Source organism: Dysidea avara, chromosome 4 (assembly GCF_963678975.1).
Source record: "Dysidea avara chromosome 4, odDysAvar1.4, whole genome shotgun sequence".
Lineage (NCBI taxonomy): Eukaryota > Metazoa > Porifera > Demospongiae > Dictyoceratida > Dysideidae > Dysidea > Dysidea avara.
In genome coordinates, this window is record NC_089275.1 from 8,422,164 (window position 1) to 8,445,891 (window position 23,728).

Below are 23,728 nucleotides of genomic sequence, written 5' to 3' on the forward strand. Positions count from 1 at the left end.
AAGAACTAGGGACCCGCCGATTATGCTCATAATTTTACCTATTATGCTATGCTGCACTACTCAAAAATTTACCTATTATGCTTAAATATATGCTCAATACTTACCTATTATGCCCAATTATTTATGCTTCAGTTCCCATGCTCTAGTAATAATTTCCAATTTATGGATAAATAATAAGTGGCTGAAGCACAAACTTACTTGTCAAAATGTATATCACAGAAAAGATCGATATACTCTAATAGAACAGTCAGTTATATGATTGTTCTATTAGAGTTACTGACTGTTCTATTAGAGTATATCGATCTTTTTGTGATAGCTATTTTGATAAGCAAGAATTCATACTATTACACAAATATTCTACCTATTATGCTAGCATTATGCTAAATGCTTTCAGACACCTATTATGCTCATAATTATGCCAGCATAATCGGCGGGTCCCTAACAAGAACCAAGAAAATGCCAATTTCATGCATCTGTAGCTTGCATTGATACGTAGTTCCTGAATGGAAATTTTGTTGTGGAAACTCCCTCTGGGGTGGCTAGTCCAAATTGTAATTATATAGCTGAATACATGTAGCCATACATTACTGAGATACTGTAGCCTTCATAGTTCATCTTATACAGGGAGTTTGACCAAACAATTTATCTCCAGGTTGTAAAATTTGATTTTCTACCTGGTCAAATCCTCCCTCCCCTGTACTGGAGGAGCAGGGCTTAACATTGCTTAGTTCATTATTTTTAGATATTTTTAATTTCTTTTTGTACCCTTGAAAAATTGCTATAATTAACTCATGCGTGCTTCAGTTTATTAACTCATGCGTGCTTCAGTTTATTAACTCATGCGTGCTTCAGTTTATTAACTCAAAATTTGGAGGGCAGTAGAAGCATCATAACGAACGTTCACAGTTCATGGGAAGTATTACCGATTGATAGCCATTGCATGTATGACTTAACAAATGTCTAAAACCTTCTTTGAGTATGTAATGGATGTCATGTGTGCAAACATAATTATTCCATCTCGCTAACCAAATATAGTAGTAAAAGAGCCATGTAATTGTTGTACACATTCTCTATTAACATAAACTTCCACAGATGCCTTCATGATCACTATTCACACCACCATGACAAAATTCATGGCCACTTGTAAACACTCCATGGCACATTTTCACATGTCAATTCACAATGAATTTTACTAGCTGATTACACACACATACTCTCCAATTTAATGTTATGGTCACACAGTCACATCATCCTAGTGACGTATTAATACTTGACCAACCCCCAAATAAGCTGACCAACTATTCATGGATCACACGTTCATAGTGATACATCATGGTAGTTTATTTGCAGCTGGGTATAGCTACCAAAGTGGGTTGGCAACAAATAGAATTTAAGCAGCATGCTGAAAGTGTATAATAAGTGCATGTATGTGTGATGTGTGTGTGTGTGTGTAGTGTATGTGAGTGTCTTTTTGTGTGCGTGCATGCATGCATGCATATGTGTAGTGTGTGGTCGATGACCGGTTATGCCAATTTAGTGTTGTTTCCTTGAATGAGAAACTTTACTCACATTGTTCCAGTCTGCCCAGCTGTATATTGGGGACCTGGTGGCCTGGTGTCAACTGGGGAATCAGCCCACCCAGCTGTAACATCTATATGGGTACCTGGTGTTTACGGGGAAGTAAATGCCCAACTGTCTTTGTCTCATTTAGTGGTGTTGGGGTTGTTGTGAAAATTCAGGTTCTGTAACCTGTCTTCTTGAGCCTCCTGCGGGTTACTATGCCTAAGAATTCCCAACACAAGGCTCAAGTGTTTGAGTGGTGCAGAGACATCCCAGTGCTGAGCGACAATAGCTGTGTTTCGCATGACTGCTGGGTAGACTTTGCTTTGCTTGTGTGTGTGTGTGTGTGTGTGTGTGTGTGTGTGTGTGTGTGTGTGTGTGTGTGTGTGTGTGTGTGTGTGTGTGTGTGTGTGTGTGTGTGTGTGCTCACCTACTACAATGATATTGACCATGCTACTCTTCACAGTAGCACGACCACTAACAGCTTCACAGTAGTACACACCAGAATCATTAAACTCAGCCATCATAACTATCAATGTACTAGTGACACTGTTTATTGAGGTAGTATTAATATTACGGCTATTGGTGATGATGGTATTGTTGAGGTACCATTGTATGTATGGTCTAGGAAAACCTTCTGCAGTACAATCAAGTGTAAAACTGTTTTTAATCACCACCTCCTTAGCTACAGGATCAGTAGTAAATACTGGACCAACTGTTGAGAGAGCAAACAACGTGTTCATACATTAACACACATCATATAAAAGTTTGGCAGAATTAAAGTTTGGTAGAATTAAAGTTTGGCAAGTATTTTTTTTATCAACACAATTATTAATAGTTGGAACACCCTATCATCTGTTATAGTTATTTAATGCTTTGGATACTATTTCTTGTAAGACATTACTTGACATTTATTGGAGAGACTGTAAATATCTATTCAAGAAAATTATTTAGCTATATTACTATACAAGACTATTGTCTTTTTTAGAACCTCAAAATTTTAAATTCCAAACTATTATGTAGCTATGCATTGCTGCATGGCAAATTTACTATCTTTTATCTGACATAAACTCTTGTGATATGCTAATTTGTCAAACTTCCACATTTTTGCAGTACACTAATAACACTGTAGGTATTTCTATTAAACAAATTTTACTGGTAAACAGTATGCAAAACCTGTAAAAAGCATGATAAATTTGGAGTAACAATTCATCAAGATATAAGGTTTAACTTGTCAAAACTTTCTTTGATGATACAAATGATGTACAAAATAGTTTTGATCTTTTGACTTTTCCAAGTCAAGAAAAATTCACTAAGTAAACTTTGGAATTATTGACGAATTGTCATTTAATATTAATGTGTTATTATTGTAGTTCATATATGGAAAAACTCACTATAGACAGTGATGGTATGGCTATTAGTTCCAGCATCATTAGCAACGGTACAAGTGTACTCCCCTCCATCAATCGTAGCTGCACTATCAATTTTAAGGTTGTCAGTGGCTGTATTTGTGACAATCAAGAAATCATTCGTCATCCTGCTCCAGCTGTATACCAAGTCTGGTCCACCCTCTGATGAACAGTTCAACTCTAACTGATCTCCATTATCATATGTGTTATCACCATTGATGACCACATTGTATGGAGCAACTAAAAAGATGAGACACATACAGCAATAAGATACTAAGTTACTGTCTAACAAAAGACATGTGTTGGGATTAAGCAATGTCTTGTAACTACGTATGTACAAAGCTGAAAGCATTAACCATTATGTTAATATTGGACAACAAAGGTAAGAGGCCAGTTAGTGTGATGTAGTGATGTGAAATAGTCCCACCAGCTAAAGTTTTGGTATCGACGCAAAACCACGTGCATTTGTCTTGTAAGTATGTATGCCTCACCTTGCCCCTTGCTGCAGTATATAAAAACATAAAGATAGCAAACCGCCATCTTTCCCAATACACTTTGTACATTATAGTGTCCACACTATCAGTTGCCATTTTGTGCTTTGACGTCATTGCGGATAAGGTTCATACACAAACCATTATGATACTACTACTGTACTTAATGACATAACATTTAAAAGAACAAAGGAAATTAAAAACTAATCATACACTTGTTTTTTTACTGTAAATAAAAAAAACAACAGCTGAATGGTTTCAACAAATGTAATGTGGTCCCCCACTGAATCGCTTTGTAATCTTAACTTACCATACACAGTAATGGTGTTCATGCTAGTTCCATTATCGTTAGTGGCAGTACAAGTGTAATTCCCTCCATCAACTGTAGTTAGATTACTAATAGTAAGGGTGCTGGTGTTAGTAGTTGTGGTGACTGAGAATAAATTAGTCCTGTTCCAACTGTATTTAAAGTCTGGTCCACCCTCTGATGAACAATGCAACTCTAACTGATCTCCATTATCATATATGTTATCACCCATGATGACCACATTGTATGGAGCAACTGAACAATGAGACACACACAGCAATAAGATGTTAAAGTTCTGTGTGAGGATACCAAAAGACATGTGCTGGGATTAAGTGATGTCTCATAACTACATACAAAGCTGAAAGCATTAACCATTATGTTTGTCTGAGGATATCAGTTAGTTAGTTAGTTAGTTAGCCAGAATAAGGTAACTTTTAAAAACCTGGCACCCATGCAGCTAATACTATCCCCTGATATAGGGACATTATAAAATTCATTTTGTATAGTATTCATTAAAATTATTTATTAATAATTATTACCTTTTTGGTTGCTAAGGAAGCCTAACTAAATAAACCAGTCAACAAAATAATTGCTTTATAGTTTATCTATCTATCTATTTTTGGTGCTTCTGGACAAACCTTGGTTCAGCTTTTAATTTTGTCTGTATATGAGAGTATGAGGGGAGACACTCCTTTTCAATTTGAAGGGATACGCAATTTCTGGTAGCCTACAAGGTCCCATGCTAGTTGCTACTGAGTGGTAGTGTGAATTAGAACTGATGCAAGTCCAGTATCCGGGTTTAGCCTATACTAGTAACCCAAAACACATAGAGTGAATGGGTAAAACATTGTCTCTAAACGACATATCCTCACTATTGAAGCTTCAGAGCCCAAACGTACTTAGCAACATAATGTAGTCACTAGTAAATGCTCAAGCAATAATATTTGTATAGGATACTCACATACAGTTCCTCATCCCAAAAATGCTCAGTGATCTCTTATATACAAATGTGACCTGTTGAGCGAAAACCTGACTAGTTTGAATAATTCTGTTTTTGACACAATGAAATGCATTAGGTAAAAGATGCATGCTACAAAATAACATTTTAATTGCTAGTAGACAGTGAAACAAGACTTGAATTGATATAGCTTATAATTAGATTGGAGAGTACTATTTGTATACTGTGAAGCAAATGTGAGTTATGTGTGTTTGTTAATGTTGCAGTTAAATGTAACTTGTAACTATAACGTCACCACTTAAACTTGAAAGCATGGTTGGATATAGACTAAAACTCTACCTTGATGTGTTTCTCAGCTCATGGTTAAATTTTATGAGACAATTAAGTCCTAATTCCATAGCCTGTTGTACTCATGACTTATGGTCAATTAAATGAGCCCTTGTAATTTAATTTACAAATAGTTAATGTACAAATTGATTGTTTTGCTTTCCTGCTGTCTACTGCTATACATGTAACTCCAAGAGCATTCACAGAAAAGGCTGAAACTTAAATGTCCTATTAATTTTTCCCTCCATGCTGGTCGTTCAAAAGGAGATAACTGCAACATCTGCACCTGCTGTAGATATTCACTCAGAACACTAGCAGCTCTGCTGATGTGAAGCAATCATGCCTAGCTTGATATCTTGGTGAGATACTAATGAGCCCACTGTCAAGCTTGCAATACGAGTCTCCTTGTCACTGGATGTGAACTATGCAGAAGTGCAATAGAATTATCTGCCCCAACCAAACTTTCTCATGAATGCATGGTGCCATGCAAGTAATTTTAATTCTCATCGATGCCAGCCAATGACAAAAATGTTTATGGAAAATTTTTCCTGATATGTAGACATCGTTAACATTTTAATTCTGATAGAGAGTATACTGTGGGCAAAATATGGAACCGTATTACAGATATATTCACTTAGTATACACATTGTGATACTAAGGAACCCAATCAGGTGTTATAAGGACACAGAAGAGTGTGTTGAATGGCCAAGGGAAGCTAATGTGTCCAGGTGTATGACAGACAAGTATGTATTTTACAGTAACCAAGAAAACACAATTCAGGCATTCGTAGCTACTTCAGTAACTGCTAAACAGAAATAGCCCATTTGTTTCTGTGATACATCCTTCTGGGTGGAACATCTTAGTATACACATCACTTAATCAGTCAAGCCATCTTTGAGATCAAGATATGCAACTTTAAAGTTCATTTCATATATTTATTCATCTTCCATCAATTTTTCTTTTCACATCACTTACAAAAATGCACAAATTTGAAAAATCAATAAGGAAAAACAGACAAAAGGACATTACTATAACAAGCTTAGTGATTTTCAAAAATTGCAAGTGCAATTGTTTTTCACACCTGTAGGGTAAACTAGTCTATTGACAGACACAACTTAAAAATTGGTATGCAGATAGGCTGACCATCGTAATGTAGACCTTTCGTGATTTTAAAGCTCTGAGAGTATTAGCTGAGGAGATATAAAGCAAAAGCCAAACATGTGAAACAAACACTACCCAGATACTCTAATAAAACAGTCACCAAAAAGTAAAGAAAAAATCGTGCAGGAAAAATGTTGAAAAAAAGTTGCAGGTACTTCCACACCTACTGTATTTTCTCAAACCTTTCATCATTCTGCTGTCAGTTGTTTACCTCACTTAATTTCTACATTATAAATGGAAGTTCCAATTTACTACACAAGATAATTTCATAGATTTATTCATATGCTGTATTAGAAATGCTCAAATAAACATGTACCCTATTAGAGTAGTACAAAATATTAATAAATGATATTCAAATAAAATACATTAGCATACCATAAGAGTCACATGATTGAGATACTCTAATAGAGCAGTCAGCTTCATTTGTGATTTGTTGTTATGCCTACCAGCTAAACCGCTTATGCAACAAATTAGTTGAATTTCTTGCTTGTGTCAGATAACAATCAAGGTACAAACCTTTAGTAATGGTGAATCTGTTTAAACATTTAAACAGCAACGAGTAAAAACCGATTGTACATGTATATAACAAACATGTTTTGAGATCTCTAAATAGAGCAGTCATGCGATATTCAACAACTGCAACAGTTCACCTTAAAAATGATAACAAATGTCACTTAAAATCTAGAAATTCTCCTTATCTGTACAACATATCTAATCCAAAACAGCTATACAAGTTGTGAAAAGGGTGTGGCCTTAAAAAATTAGGCTATTGTGAAAAAGATGTGATATCAGTGGTGGCGGCCATGAGATGGCTACAATGTTATTATACTATCAAGTTAGTGATAATATAATACCATTTCTTGGCTGCAATTTTGATGTCACATTTTTTCATAGTCTAGCTATTTTTTGAAGGACACACCCTTTTTCATAGCTTGGCTGTTTTAGATTAGATAGAGTTTATAATGCCATTTAAACTACTGTAACAAGTGTATTATTAAGAATTTAAGATAAAATGTAACTGATTTGCCAAACCCATTAGAAGATATGACAATTTTAAGTAATCATTATGTAGTGACTTCACAGTGCCTAAAGCTGTACAAACAAATTTATGCCAATTTATTCATCTTTCTATTAGCTACTACTGTGAGGGTGTTGAAGTTGTTGATGCCCAAATATGCCCTATATTTTTTGTGTGGATAATATTTTTTATTTTATTTATTAAGGCTTACAGCACAAGTGCTGAAGGTCCGTAGGACACATGGTCCTACAGCCTCTTGAAAGCTCATGGGTGGTAGTAATAAGAGTGGTAGATGGACTTAATATAGGAGTGTAAAATAGAGAAAGAAGACAAATGGAATTCAGAGGTCCAATTTAGGCTCTTCAGGTCCTGATTCAACATCAAGATCACTGTCAGTAGTGTTAGTCAGCTGATAGCCATACCCAGAAGTCACCAATCAGAGGTGCTGACAACACATGTACACACACTATATACACACTCACACACTGCAGCACACACAGACACACTCCAAATTCATAACTATTTACACATGTAAACTAACCAATAGCAACACAAGGTAAAGTGGGATCATCTCTAATCCTGTAGTAACCTGGATCACAAGGACACACTGCTACTCCAGTATCACTCTCTGTAGTATTACTGAATGATGGACATGGTTGACATGTGTCTGTGTTACTTAGTGTGTTCTTGAATGTGAAGGGTGGACAAGCTGTGAAATACAGTGAAATATGTAAATACAGCATAGCAACATACAGTAGGATGATGCTGGCATGATTCGGAGAATATAGATGCTTGAAACATCAAGTATACTGTTAACCTAGACCAATGTAAGCAGGCAACGCATTGCTCATTATAATTATATACACCTGACTATGTTATTAGAGTAAGCCGAGTGCTTTATTACAGCATTTTTGATGAGTCATTAATCACTATCATATCATAAGAAGTTTAGAGATTCATTACTGCAAATATTGCAAAGTTTAGGTTGCTAATTAAGGGCAACAGTATCCACTACAACTAGTCTTGTATAAACAGTGCCTGACCACCAGGGGTACACATAATAACAGAAATAAACAGCCTATTAATGATAAGATAATATTACACATTTATATGCACTACCGTGTGTGTATCACTGAAAACAATTTATCAATACCTTAAGTCCAAAGACTTGCAAATACACTTGATCATTCATCTAACTTGATTATATGATAGCATACATAAGCAGCTGTACATACAATGCATAGCTGTCCTAAAAAATTCTTGCCAAGAGTACATATACATATTTGAATAAAGCAATTTGTATTTAAACAATAATTCTATAAAATTACTGACCTAGCCAAGCTCTCATAACAATTATCACATGCCACAATGCATGATTTATGTAAATCAAAACATTATTATTAATGTGAATAGCCACTGTATGTAGCACACACCTTCACATTGGTCAGCAGTAGACCGAGACGTAAACACGAAACCAGGACGGCACATACAATCTGGCTCTCCTAACATAGCAGAATTCCAAGATGTCATTAATGTTCTACTGTCGAGTACACATCGTGCACTAACAGTATTATCAGTGGGATTGGTGTTAATGTCAACAGCCATGTTAGGAAAACAACTTCCTTGCAAGATATCACCAATGTGTCCATCATTTGTAAATGTAGCACCAGCGGTAAGAGAAAAAGCATCACAGGCTGGATAATAAACTACTACTTCAGCAATACTTAAACACGTTCCTGTGTCCCTGAATGCTACATACAGTCCAGGGGTGGATAAAGATCCAATACGTATTATCTCAGTTGTTATGGTTATTCCATCTCTAACAGTATCAGTTAGTGAAAATAATGGTGCACTAGGAAAATTATTAACGTTTCTTGCAAAATTCTGGTCAGTTTCATTTGTTTGGAGCACATACATGTCCAGTACAGTACTACAACCTTGACCACAATCAGCATTTATGGTATACTTCACACTAATGTACATGTCACGTCTTGCAGTATTGTTAATGTACTGAGTGATGAGCCAGTTATCTTGTGCACCTGATAGGTATCCACAAGCTGTAGTAATTCTCTCACAAGTAGTTCCTGACTGACTCCACTATAACATACATTATGACCATAAAAGACTGCAAATACTTTAGTATATGAATTATATATATTGTAAACAAACACACATGCATAATAATTAGCAAGAGAACATAATTGTGGAATTGCTAAATTATCAAACAGCCTTGATTGCTTGATAATTTAACACATATTTCCGTAAATTCTTGTTTTGCTTGCGAGCTAGATTAGTCACCACTTTCTAGGACGTCTTGATCGCTTGATTCAGTGCTAATTTACCTCTTGATCGCTTGATTTGATTTTGATCCCGGTCGCAGATGGTTCTACAGGACTATTGGTAGTGACTATCCCTTGCAAGGTTATGCTATTGTTTCCATTAATTTTAAAATTCTCCCGGAATCACTACTATTACATGCATAATAGTCTACGTTAAACAACACCATGCATTGTCATGCAGGTGCTAAGTTAGCTACTTAAAAACTTACAATTGGGGAGCGACTACCAGGCACTTCATTATTGTTTCCATCTCTATCAACGACAGCCCATGGTCCACCATTGCTCTCCACAAGGTTAAGATAATCAAAACTCGCCATCAGGATATCCTGGTTAACTACTAGTGGTCTAAGAGGACTGATCAAGCACACTTCTTCTGCATCTCCTGGAGCTTGTCCCCTAACAACAGTTGTAGCAATTAACAGAAATACCGCGAGGCACTGTAAAATCCATTTAGTGCCTTCAGGCTTATTCACCCCGCATATGCTCATAAACCACGCCATATTTTATTGCCAAACGTCTCGCACTACTGATAACATGAACTTTGGTCTTTGACTTTTTATAATCTCGCGGGGGCGGGGCACCAGCTAATGTATGACAAACTGGAATCTGTACAACGACGAGCAGCAAGATTTGTAACTGGTGATTACGGTGGGGTCTATTCTACGGAACGGAACGGAACGGAATGATGGACTAAACCACGGAACGGAACGTTTTCTCAAATTGAAGCTTACAACTTACGATTGCTGAAACTGCCCTTACAAGTTATCAGTGGCACCTCCAGTGGGTGATTAAACATAAGATAAAAGAATTAAATGATCGATTGTGGGTTCTTGTTGGTTGTCATTAGTAACGAAGTATTAATTGTGGGATGAGCTGTATCAGTGATGTTCATCCATGGTTCATCTACGGATATATCAAGAAGGGCACTTTATGTGAGCTGTTTTGCTTATTTTGGCGCTAGAAAACAGTCTGGGCTGGCTTTTCAAGTCATAAGTCAGTGTACAAATAAAGCAAGCAGGAAGACACTGTGACTGGTAACAGGAAAGAGCCAGCTGAATTAAAACTTGAAGAATTTTGTGCAGTATGTGAGGAGCAAATATTTTGGCAGACCACAAGGAGGCTATATTCTGCAAACATCACTGAAGTGTATGCATGGAGTTATTAACAGCCGGTGCAGTGGACTAATGCCGTATTCAATAGTGAGCTGATTTTTCTGATGCACTAATTCAAGGATGAGTCTGACTGCTAGCCTTGAATCAGGCTAAATGCCAAAACTCCAAGATCAACCAAATCTCAATTATAAGACTTCTATGCATGTGAAACCATGCCCATAGCCACCAGGCAAACGTGATTTGGACCAAGATGTGTGTGTGTGTAATTTCAATGTATATAGTCAGACCCGAAATGGAATGCTCACATTATTTACATACCACCTAAGAATCCTAAGTGTAACATTTTACATGCTTCACTTCAAACAAAACAGGTTAAATTTGTTCGTCTATTTTCAAGTGATTCCCAGTCCAGCTGATCCACGAAATTACAGTGGGATCACATGTGTTTGTTACAGTGCGGGCTGCTCTGTGTTAGATCTACTCTAGAGTTGAGATTTCAAGGTAGACTGCCAATGTACCGACACTGTTGTAGCATTTTTAAGTGGAGGACAAATGAATATGGTATTGCTAGATTATTTATGTATACAAATTTTCATAATGAAATTGATATCCCATTTTGATTTGTACCTCCACTTTGCAACATATTCAAAAACAAGAAGTTACCACCCTTTTAATCTCCAACCATTGTCATTAATTAACCAAGATCTCGCCAGTCTTTGTTTTTTCCATCTACAATTTTGCTTTGGAGCAATAATTATCTGAAGCTCTAATTCATATTAAGTATTTAAATGTGTAATTAACCTTATTGTAGTTGTACTAATTTTATTGATTTGTCTGTATGTTTTCTTCATTTTCCTTTGAAGTTGTACAGTATAGGTAAAGATAAATTTTCTCTCCCATCTTATTCTAGGACTTCTATTGACTAAGAAAAATTTAATTATTTGTATATAGGCTCAAAAATTTAGAAAATATAAAGAAAGTGAATTAGTATTACACAGTCAGTTTACTTTTGGATAATGTCTCCAACCGCAACAAAAATTTGATGAATCCATGCATCTCATCGCTGGTCGTCTGAGCATTCTGAAAGTGATACCTCCCTCAATCAACCATATAATTATTCTGTTTATTAGACTGAATAAAGTCATAGCCTTTTCCTGTCACCAGTAACTTTCTAGTTAATTTCTCTGTAGATGTTATGCTCTGAAACTGAAGAATTGAGTGGTCTTCTAAACTATTTATGGCTTGTCAAGATCAGCAGAAACAACTGACATCCAATTGGCTACTGTATTGTAGTAACAAAACTTGCCTTGGTCATGTAATAAATGGATTGAAGAGACCTACTTGATATATCAGGTAGTAGAACAATCACTGCATGAGACAGTACAGCTCAGTATTAATATTTTATTATTCTATTCCATTTTCCTGGAGGTTCCACTGATAAAATGCGATTTCAGCAATGATAGCAGCTAGCTAAGCTGCAAGTTTTGATTCAGAAAGCATTCCATTCTGTAAAATAGACTCCATCCTGGATTCAACTCACTACTCAGGTTGAGATATCTGGCATTAGTCCACTACTCTGTTAATGAATCATTGATGTTCACTCCTTCAGGTATCTGAATGTTTGCTCCTCACACACTGCACAAAATTTCTTTAGATTCTGCTTAGACTAAGCTTGTCACCATACTTGTTTCCTTAGTAGTGTAGTTACATACTGATTTATGCCAATTAGAAAGGCTGGGCCCCAGACTGTATACATTCTGAAGTTAAAGTAAGCAAAAACAACTCACATACTAGTAAAAACAAGTCATGCATTAAGTTCCCTGCTTGATACATCCGAAGATGAACACATTGAGTCAGCTGTTCCCACAATTTATAGTAGAACTCTACTTCGTTACTAATGACAACCAACAAGAACCCACAATCGATCCTTAAATTCGTTTTATCTTTCTTGGGGTACGTTTGATTACCTGCTGGAAGCGCCACCGATAACTTGTATAGCAATGGTAAGCTGCAAGCTTCAATTTGAGAAAGCATTCCGTTCCATAGTTTAGTCCATCGTTCCGTTCCGTAGAATAGACCCCACCGTGATTACCGCTATAGCTACAAGTAGTGTTACTGAGATGATTAATAGCTACTCTAATATGGAATAGTCTTCACAATCGTAGAGACAAGACTACAAATGATGTATAAGATTACCCACCATATAATTATTAGCACTTTACAGTGACCAGCACTGAAGGCCTGACAGCAACATGTGCTGCAGCCTTAGGATTACCTAACCTAATTTCAGGGACTTAGACCTAATGACTTATTTGTTGATTAGCAAAACCCATCAAGGGTACAACGCTAATGTACAAAAATCATGTGTAGTGGCTAACTAACAATGAGATAAATGCACTTCAGTCAATTTCATGCCTCACCCCCCACCCCTGGGCCGGCGTCCCCACACCCCAAGTGGGGATTTGACAATGCTTCTTGTCCCCACCCCTGGGGCATTTGATAGTTGTCCAATTCACTGACCAATTTTCGGTAGTTGCATTTCTAAACAATAAAATCGCACTTGCCATAATTTTACTAGCTACAGGGCAGGTTTATTACTAGTTGCATGCATGAAATATGCGCTTAGTCATCCTTGAGGTGTTGTCAAATCCCCTGCTATGGGGGTGGGGATATAGTGGGGATTTGACAGCCGATTTTTCCCCAGTAGTGGGGAATTTGACACCACAATTTGTCGGGTGGGGCATGAAATTGACAAGTGCATAACCTTTAAAGGAATCTAAATCACAATTACTTATAATTAGTAGACTTAAACTGAGCCTTAGTTCGAGCCCATGTTAGTTAGGCTATGATTTCAAGCTTTTAGCTAGATGGATTGATGCATACAAGTTTAGTTTCTTTCCAGCTACCATTATGTCATGGAACAAATTATCTAATGAAATAGTTACAATTGACACTTTGGTTGACCTATACTTAGTGATTTTAATTTTGATTACCTTTTTGTACTCATAATTACATTTTATATACTCGCTTCATAGTGTGAGGTTTTGCATGTTAAACACACTGTGACAGAAATCATCTCTATGTGTTTAACATGTTGGCTTGTTTGACCCTTGTTTCTTTACTTTTTTCAGCAATCTCTATTCCCATGTTTTAAAAATTATTTTAACACTAAGTTGCTTTTTATAAATCTGTTTAGCTAGCTACATGATAATAAGTACTGGTGGTGCTTGATAAATTATTATTATACAGTACTAAAATATCAAGTTAGTGTAGTCACGTACAGTAGTCAGTACTTTGTATCAAATTTGTTTGAGAATATAGATGTTATCATTGCAATAGTTATGCATTTAAAAAATACTAGGGTCATGGACATGAAGAAAGACATAGGAAGGAAAGTTACGTAGTCTTTATCCCTAACACACATTTTGTTCTAGCCATGTGGGAAGGAGAAGATGAACGTATGGTAAATTTTATAAACTACTTTTATCAAATCCTTTTGACTTCATATTTGCTAGTGGACCTAAACTTCTTCCAAATTAATTTCTAAGGCTTCTTTTGGGAATGGAAGATGTGCAGACCTGTTAAGGTGGTGTTTAGGTGAGTGTTCATTTAGCCTGAGGATTTTGGGAAAAAAATATACTGTGACACAAGCTGATTGACATTTGGGACATGAAACTGATGTATATGTCACATCCTGTCTCCCCCACACACTATGTCACATCATTATCCTATCTACAGTCTGACAGCAACTTGTATGGCAGCCTTCTGTTGTGTTGTATTGAGACTTTTACTGTATGGGAGACTGATGTTTATGTCACATCCTCTCTCCCCCACATTGATTAATTATGTCACATTATTGTCCTGTCTACAGTCTGACGGCAACTTGTGTGGCATACCGGCATCTGTTAACTACATGTGTTATACTGAGACTTTTACTGTACCTTCACTGCATTTACTCTATTGTGAGATTGAGTTGGGCTGGTATGGGGAAGGTGGGCCCTGCAAGAATGGCAAGGGTAGCCTGTAAGTAGCAATTCACAGTCTAAGGGACATCATACATATATTCTGATAACAAAACTGACAAAGCAGCTCATGCAGTGTTTTTAGTCTTTGGCTATTATAGTGCATGCCCTAGACATTGTAACCACAGATAATCTATGTTGGACTGAATAATGGCTAGTCTCTAGTGTTGTGCATGAAAAAATTGGAATGGAATTACGTTCTGTGCTACCTATATGTACATGTGTAGCTGCATACTTAGCAACTATAATAATATTATGTCCATGTTATTAGCAGTATTACTTCACAGAATATTAACTTAGGGAGTTAACAGAGGCCCCACAAAAGTGAGGTAGAGTTCACTTTTGTGGGGCCACTTATAAGGGTTAGCTGCCCACTTAATTAAGCTAATATTCTGTGAAGTAATCCTGCTAATAACATGGACTTACTACATGTAAGTATACTAGTAATGTAGCTACACATGCAGGTTGTATGGTCTCTATACTAATCTTGCACTAAGACCATACTGTACAACAAGTAATGACAACTCACTTGAGTGTAAAATGGTCACCTGACCAAATTATCAGTTTTATTGAGACATCATAACTTGCACACACAATCTTTCACTTGGTACTGATACAATTACTATAATATGTGTGGCTTGTATAATATTCATCATCCGTTTTCTTTACCTTGTACGTATAGACTGTATATAGGTGCTGCCGGGCTCAATTTCAGATGTGGAACTAACTAAATGTTGTGGTTTACTAGTCTAAGGAGTACTGTGGGTGTAGCAATAGTGGCAGACTGAGGTTTTATGCACTAACAACGATATTTTGAAGGAGATAATACTGACTTACTTAAATTTTGCAAGACACTGATTTCAGAAGCAACTGATGGCAAGAGAATTATATATAGAAGGGAGAAAGAAGTTGCACCACTTTGTGTACACTTAGAACTTGCTATTGGGAGAATTAGTTTGCCACACTGAAGGGAACTTTATAATTATTTGATGGCAATTAAAAAAAACCAGTAGCCATTTTTTAAATTTACTCCATCCATGTTGACCAATTTTTCTATGGTACCTACTACTACTGCTACCTTTTTCAGTGAAGCTCTGGTAGAAAACTACTTTAGTAAGCTTAGTAATGATAATGACATGGTCGCATGGTGACATGTACAGTACCATCACCATGCAGTGATGTCATGATGTGCACTATAAGTATTAGGCTTGAGCCAATTATGCTTTGAAAATTGCCTATTATGCTTTTGAGCAGTGCTCAAAAATCCAGCCTATTATGCTCAAAATTATGCTCTCAAAATCAAGATTATGCTTGAGAGCTGACTGTTTTATTAGAGTATATCTGCATTTCCTGACTGCTATATTAGAGTAAGTGACTGCTCTATTAGAGTATCTCGATCTTATTTCCATAAAATGTGAATAATCAGTCAAGAAATAGTAACACTGCATGGTTTTTGATATGAAATGCAGTAATAATGTGCAGTGTGTTCATGTTATGCAGTATTTTTGGCACGCGCATTGCGCGTTTTAATTAAAATTCTTGAAAATCGTCCTATGCTGGCATAATGCTTGATGCTTTTGCTAGCCTATTATGCTCGAAATTATGCCGGCATAATTGGCGCAAGCCTAGTATGCATGTGGTTAATATGATTTCGCTTCATAATGGGTAGTGTAGTCCACACCTAGCCAGTTGATGGTAACCAGTTTATTCTTTTACATATACGCATGGTGGTACAGAGAACAAACCTACTGTAAGTGGTGGAACACCTTGATGTGTGTACATGCGAGACAGACTCAGACAGATAATTAGCTAACTTAAATTAAGGCTAGCTTGACTATTAATCTAAAAAAAACAAAGCTGATCTCCATGCTTAAATTCTTTTGTTGGTCTAGATCTCTTTTGACTATCAAACACAACTCATGATGGCTACGAAATCCCAATGATATATCCATGATCATGAGTTCATCATGAAATTTCACGTGAGTATAAATTTAATTTATCATGCATGGTCATCCAGCCAAATAGGGACCAGCCTGCTGTATTATATACCTATTTGTCTGCCTAATATATGACACTATGTTGTACAGTACAGTGTTCATAACTTGCCCAACACTGTATATATGTGTGTATGTATGTATGTATGTGTGTGTGTATGTATGTATATATGTGTGTATGTATGTATGTGTGTATGTATGTATGTGTGTATGTATGTATGTGTGTATGTATGTATGTGTGTATGTATGTATGTGTGTATGTATGTATGTGTGTATGTATGTATGTGTGTATGTATGTATGTGTGTATGTATGTATGTGTGTATGTATGTATGTGTGTATGTATGTATGTGTGTATGTATGTATGTGTGTATGTATGTATGTGTGTATGTATGTATGTGTGTATGTATGTATGTATGTATGTATGTATGTATGTGTGTATGTATGTATGTGTGTATGTATGTATGTGTGTATGTATGTATGTGTGTATGTATGTATGTGTGTATGTATGTATGTGTGTATGTATGTATGTGTGTATGTATGTATGTGTGTATGTATGTATGTGTGTATGTATGTATGTGTGTATGTATGTATGTGTGTATGTATGTATGTGTGTATGTATGTATGTGTGTATGTATGTATGTGTGTATGTATGTATGTGTGTATGTATGTATGTGTGTATGTATGTATGTGTGTATGTATGTATGTGTGTATGTATGTATGTGTGTATGTATGTATGTGTGTATGTATGTATGTGTGTATGTATGTATGTGTGTATGTATGTATGTATGTATGTGTGTGTGTGTGTATGTATGTGTGTGTATGTATGTGTGTGTATGTATGTATGTATGTGTGTGTATGTATGTAAGTATGTATGTATGTATGTATGTATGTACGTACGTACATACGTAGGTATGTATGTATGTATTAGGGCCCAAACGAACTAGGGTTCGAACATTCATCAACTAAAGTTCACGAATCTTTTGAACTTTTAAATGGAGCTGATTCCTGTTTACAAATTATTAAATGTTAAATGCATGTCTCACAAGTTTGCAACACACACATGCAGTTGTACTGACTCAACAGTTTTACTGAGAAAACTTGAAATTGAATACCACAAGTAAAAATGTTCGTGATTACTAGGTTTTAAATACATTTTACTTTTTTTTTAAACATTAAAAAGGCGTACATAACTTTTTTTACAAGAAACAACAAATTAAACGTACAAAAAAGGAGGGAAAAATGCAATAAGAGTTACTGCTTAATTAATGAGAGTCTTGACTCTACTTGAATGAGGTCAATTGGTGCTGATCCTAAAGAGTGGCCTAGGAGCCCTTTGAGGATCTATAACCCCTCAGACATCTAATTGCTGACCTCAGAAGTGAAAAAGACAAGCAGCACTGGATCCAGCAGCATAATTCGAATCCCATTTATCTGATAGCAAGGAAGCAAGGTGTTTGTAAAACATGGTTGCTTCGTTAGCCATTCCTCCTGTGGCTGAAAAGATTAAAGGAGTAAAGGAACTCTGTTCAACTTCACGTATGCGAGCTTCGTATGAATGCTTCTTACACAATTCATGTTTTCTGTAAATGGCACTGGCACTGGTGGTATGATTACTAGGAGCGTGTGGTTTAAAGACTTTAACATCAGTGTAAGTTTTCTCACAACGGCCACCCCAAAAACCATTGATTGAAATATCTAGTCGAGCACCATCTTCAATACATTTTGCTACTGCTAATACAGTTGAGACAAGTGATGGCACCACATAGAAACCTTAAAACCTCATAGAGGCATGGCCTTAATAGAGGCAAGGCATTAATTTTCCGTATCAACACTATTCTGTAGACACCATAAAATTATTTCAGAAAGCACTTATGGTGTTGAAAGAGCGGGGAACTAATAATTTCAAGTGTTGCATGTGAAAATTAAATTAAGGCTGCTGAGTTGTCACTTCAACTTTTGCCAATGCCTGGACTGCAATCGACGAAGAGAATTGTTACTATATATACGGACTGATACTCAACGGATTGACTGTTCCTCTGAACACACTGACTCAGCACTCAATGCCGGATGGCGAGATCGATGAGTGATTGGATACTATTCGAGTGGAAACTGTATTACTTCATCCTGTTAGACGAGACTAAGTTCCAGACAACTGAAAAGGCTTGTTCGTTCGAACAACTTCCAGCCCGGGTGAATAGAACATGGACCATCATACTTAGACAGGTCATAGATCTGAGCACAACTGCTACTACAATCAAAGGTAAGTTATGCACGCTACTACGGGCCTATGTGCTTCCAATTTTGGCACAGTACGTACTTTAATAAGTTGTACAGGAACTTAATAGCTAGCTCACAAGTTACACTGTAACTAGCTGTGCTACAACAAAAAACTAAACAAACTAGTATCTTAAAATTTTTTTCATTCAACAGATCCACGCAATAAAAAGTAGTGAAACAAAAGATGAATGATGGTACTACAGCACAGCTCAATGGGAAAGTCCCTACTTTGGCACATTAGCTATAATTTTGCTCTATTCTGAAGTAGGGACTTTCCCACCAAGCTATGCTGTAATACCATCATTCATCTCTTTTTTCACTACTTTTTATTGCTACTTCATTTTTAAATTAACATTTTTTAAATACTAGTATAAGGATTTCTGATAGGCCAAATAAGAAGATTGCTATTTGTACTTGGTATTAAAGATGAAATTTGACATCATTTCCCTTCATTTTGTCTTCCTTGTTGACAATATGTGACCAGATTTTGAAAAATTATCCAAAAGCATATGGACACATTTGATACCTAAAACATTAAATGGTTAAATATACTTTACGGAATAAATCCAATTATTTATGATTCCCAATTCCTTTCATCTTTCAAGAAAAATTTTTCAAACAAATGAAAACCTACAATAGCATCATTATCAGTTAACACAAATGTACTGTAGTTGATTTACAAAACACTAAAAATTTAAACTCCCTTCTAATATGAACTAAAGTTAGTGCACAAAATGAGACCTAAAGTGTTATGAAATTGTTTCAGTTGCAGATAAATCAGTTTTCTACTCTGCCAACTCTAAACCTGAATCTCTTCCTCTTCACAGCTGATCGACCAGGACAAGCAGCTTGTACTGTAATGCGGTGACTTCTAGGACGCAAGTTCGAATAAGTCGTAGGACTAGTACCTGTAACACAATATTTTCAGCTAAAAGTTATACTTGTATCTGCATGCAATAAATATTCTATGTAATCAGCTACAAAATCTTGACAAATTTTTCAAGGAATTTTGTGAATTTCCTCAAGCTAGCACATAGAAAGAATCAATATGTCATAAACTAATTTGTAAAATGTGCTTGTGATCAGTAATCATATTTTTTACTGTAGGGTTATGGAAAATGCTTCATTCTTATGCTAAAAGTTTCAATTAAATGTACATTAACATGCTGATTGGTATGGAAATACCCCGGGGCAGTGTGCACTCGGCATACTCTAGCAGTGCACACCCCCGGGGTGCAATCACCACTTACCATGTATTTAGTATGTGTGCATACAAAATAGACACGACTATATAATGTTTTCCTAGCTATACACACCACCCTTCTACCGCACCTAGCTCTATAGCTTACTTTTCCTAGTTCTAACCACAATAACATTTTCCACAAAGCCATAACGTGTATGCAACAACACCAAACAAACAAACACTCATGCAAATATCTACCACATAACATTGCACCATTGCCATAAATATACATAACAGCACAAAACACAAATAACATTCATACAGATATCTGTACACAAGTACTTTGGGGAAAGGGCAACTGAGGAAATTGTTGGAGTAGGGTGTAATAACTTTTGCACAAGCCACGCAGACAAGCATTGTGGATATGGCATAACTGGATTTACAGTTGACCGCGAAGCAAATATGTCTTCCAATTAGTACAAGATTGTAGCAACACGTCATATAGCAACACAACACGTGATAGCAGCAACCAATGAATAATCATATAAGTTAAATGTAGCGTAATTGGTTTGGTTTGACCATGCACAGATAATTAGCACTTCATCCACCTGCACTTGGTCCTCAGTTGCCGTTTAACTATATATGTGTATTTAAGTTCAATATCAGTAATTGGATGCACAACAACCAAGCAAGCAATGTAACTAAGTTATGCCTACAAAGGTTCAGTTTTTATTATTTTATATATATATATGCATACATTATGTGGACAACCGTACAAGCGCATACAACAACATATGCACAGGCACATATACTTAATGCATGGTTTTGGGTGGGAGGGAGGGAAAAAAGTTTTTCTGTCTGCCAACACGCTATGCACTATGGCATGATCTCGTGATCTCAAACCTGTCAAACCAGTTTATTACAATGAATCATTATGACATCATTACGTTTCATGTATCCTACAAGATTGGTTCAACTTTTACCTGAAACAAGTGTTGATTTCAGTTTGTGGTGCTAGCACTGCTAATATACAATGCCTCTCTAATGGACCTTACAGTCAACTCAAGGATTCTGTGTTGCTGAATTTAATTACTTTACTCGAAAGGCTAGTTTATCACTAAAGGATGCTGGCTTCATTTACTATGGTATGGTACGTAGATTTGCACTGTATCCATTCTACGCCCACACCAAGGCATGTTAACTTCAATTTATTGAGTTGCAATAAATTACATTTAAATTTTGTTATTATTACCAATGCCCTCCTTACTACTACATATCTTCTTACAGTATTTTCTCACCACATATCATGGACTAATATTCAGTAAACTTACACGGCTTGTATCTGCCATTGTTCAGCCTGCAGCGATACGTTCCCTCGTTGTTATCTGGAACAGCTGAGAATTTGACCACTGCTTTTCTACCAATCACACTAACCCTTAGTTTGACTGATCGTATTGAACAAGCTATATAAAAGAAAATATCACCAGCATTAATTTTTAAGCGTGTGTAAGAGAGGAAGACAGACAGGACAATAAAATAAACTTTGTATTTGTATTATACATGTGATCCAGTCTGACAAAACCAGTCTTGTGACCTTTCCAATTAGCCCAACTTGACAAATCACAACTTGTCTATTAACTAAAATAATGACAAAGGGTAGCAACTTTTCCCCACTTGAATATGTTGCATGTTATAACAAAGTTTCAAACAAGCAATTTCATTTCTGACATGGAAAAGTAAGTAGTCTTCATTATAATTAGCCCAAAAATCAGTGAACTGATATTTATTGTCAGTACACATTCACCTGAGCTCTGCCAAATATAGTATATAATACAAAAGAGGTGAATACATGTTCATTCCCAATGGTTTTGTATTGGAACAAGCATGTTTTCATGTTGTAAACATGCTTGTGTGCCTGAATCATCCATACTAAATGTATGGGATATTTTTAGAGCCTCAGAGTACTATTTGTATACTGTGAAGCAAATGTGAGTTATGTGTGTTTGTTAATGTTGCAGTTAAATGTAACTTGTAACTATAACGTCACCACTTAAACTTGAAAGCATGGTTGGATATAGACTAAAACTCTACCTTGATGTGTTTCTCAGCTCATGGTTAAATTTTATGAGAATATTAAGTCCTAATTCCATAGCCTGTTGTACTCATGACTTATGGTCAATTAAATGAGCCCTTGTAATTTAATTTACAAATAGTTAATGTACAAATTGATTGTTTTGCTTTCCTGCTGTCTACTGCTATACATGTAACTCCAAGAGCATTCACAGAAAAGGCTGAAACTTAAATGTCCTATTAATTTTTCCCTCCATGCTGGTCGTTCAAAAGGAGATAACTGCAACATCTGCAACTGCTGTAGATATTCACTCAGAACACTAGCAGCTCTGCTGATGTGAAGCAATCATGCCTAGCTTGATATCTTGGTGAGATACTAATGAGCCCACTTTCAAGCTTGCAATACGAGTCTCCTTGTCACTGGATGTCTACTATGCAGAAGTGCAATAGAATTATCTGCCCCAACCAAACTTTCTCATGAATGCATAGTGCCATGCAAGTAATTTTAATTCTCATCGATGCCAACCAATGACAAAAATTTTAATGGAAAATTTTTCCTGATATGTAGACATCGTTAACATTTTAATTCTGATAGAGAGGATACTGTGTACCAAATATGGAACCGTATTACAGATATAGTCACTTAGTATACACATTGTGATACTAAGGAACCCAATCAGGTGTTATAAGGACACAGAAGAGTGTGTTGAATGGCCAAGGGAAGCTAATGTGTCCAGGTGTATGACAGACAAGTATGTATTTTACAGTAACCAAGAAAACACAATTCAGGCATTCGTAGTTACTTCAGTAACTGCTAAACAGAAATAGCCCATTTGTTTCTGTGATACATCCTTCTGGGTGGAACATCTTAGTATACACATCACTAAATGAGTCAAGCCATCTTTGAGATCAAGATATGCAACTTTAAAGTTCATCTCATATATTTAATCATCTTCCATCAATTTTTCTTTTCACATCACTTACAAAAATGCACAAATTGGAAAAATCAATAAGGAAAAACAGACAAAAGGACGTTACAATAACAAGCTTAGTGATTTTCAAAAATTGCAAGTGCAATTGTTTTTCACACCTGTAGGGTAAACTAGTCTATTGACAGACACAACTTAAAAATTGGTATGCAGATAGGCTGACCATCGTAATGCAGACCTTTCGTGATTTTAAAGCTCTGAGAGTATTAGCTGAGGAGATATAAAGCAAAAACCAAACATGTGAAACAAACACTACCCAGATACTCTAATAAAACAGTCACCAAAAGTAAAGAAAAAATTGTGCAGGAAAAATGTTGAAAAAAAGTTGCAGGTACTTCCACACCTACTGTATTTTCTCAAACCTTTCATCATTCTGCTGTCAGTTGTTTACCTCACTTAATGCCTACATTATAAATGGAAGTTCCAATTTACTACACAAGATATTTTCATAGATTTATTCATATGCTGTATTAGAAATGCTCAAATAAACATGTACCCTATTAGAGTACT

The 23,728-nt window shown here is 36.1% G+C and overlaps 1 protein-coding gene across 2 annotated transcripts in view; it reads right to left on the bottom strand.

Moving 5' to 3' along the window:
• Window positions 1-23,728, bottom strand: part of LOC136252992 (uncharacterized) — a 46,253-nt gene that overhangs the window by 341 nt on the left and 22,184 nt on the right. The window contains exons 1-6 of one of the 2 annotated variants that reach the window (XM_066045579.1): window positions 9,780-10,106; window positions 8,665-9,328; window positions 7,773-7,940; window positions 3,771-4,022; window positions 2,955-3,209; window positions 1,991-2,275 (exon numbers count right to left, since the gene is read on the bottom strand). In XM_066045579.1, the coding sequence (XP_065901651.1) occupies window positions 1,991-2,275; window positions 2,955-3,209; window positions 3,771-4,022; window positions 7,773-7,940; window positions 8,665-9,328; window positions 9,780-10,070 (1,915 nt within the window). In that variant the 5' untranslated portion in view covers window positions 10,071-10,106. Of the gene's footprint in view, window positions 1-1,990; window positions 2,276-2,954; window positions 3,210-3,770; window positions 4,023-7,772; window positions 7,941-8,664; window positions 9,329-9,779; window positions 10,107-23,728 lie in introns of those variants that run through there. The other variant, XM_066045580.1, reaches the window with a different exon arrangement.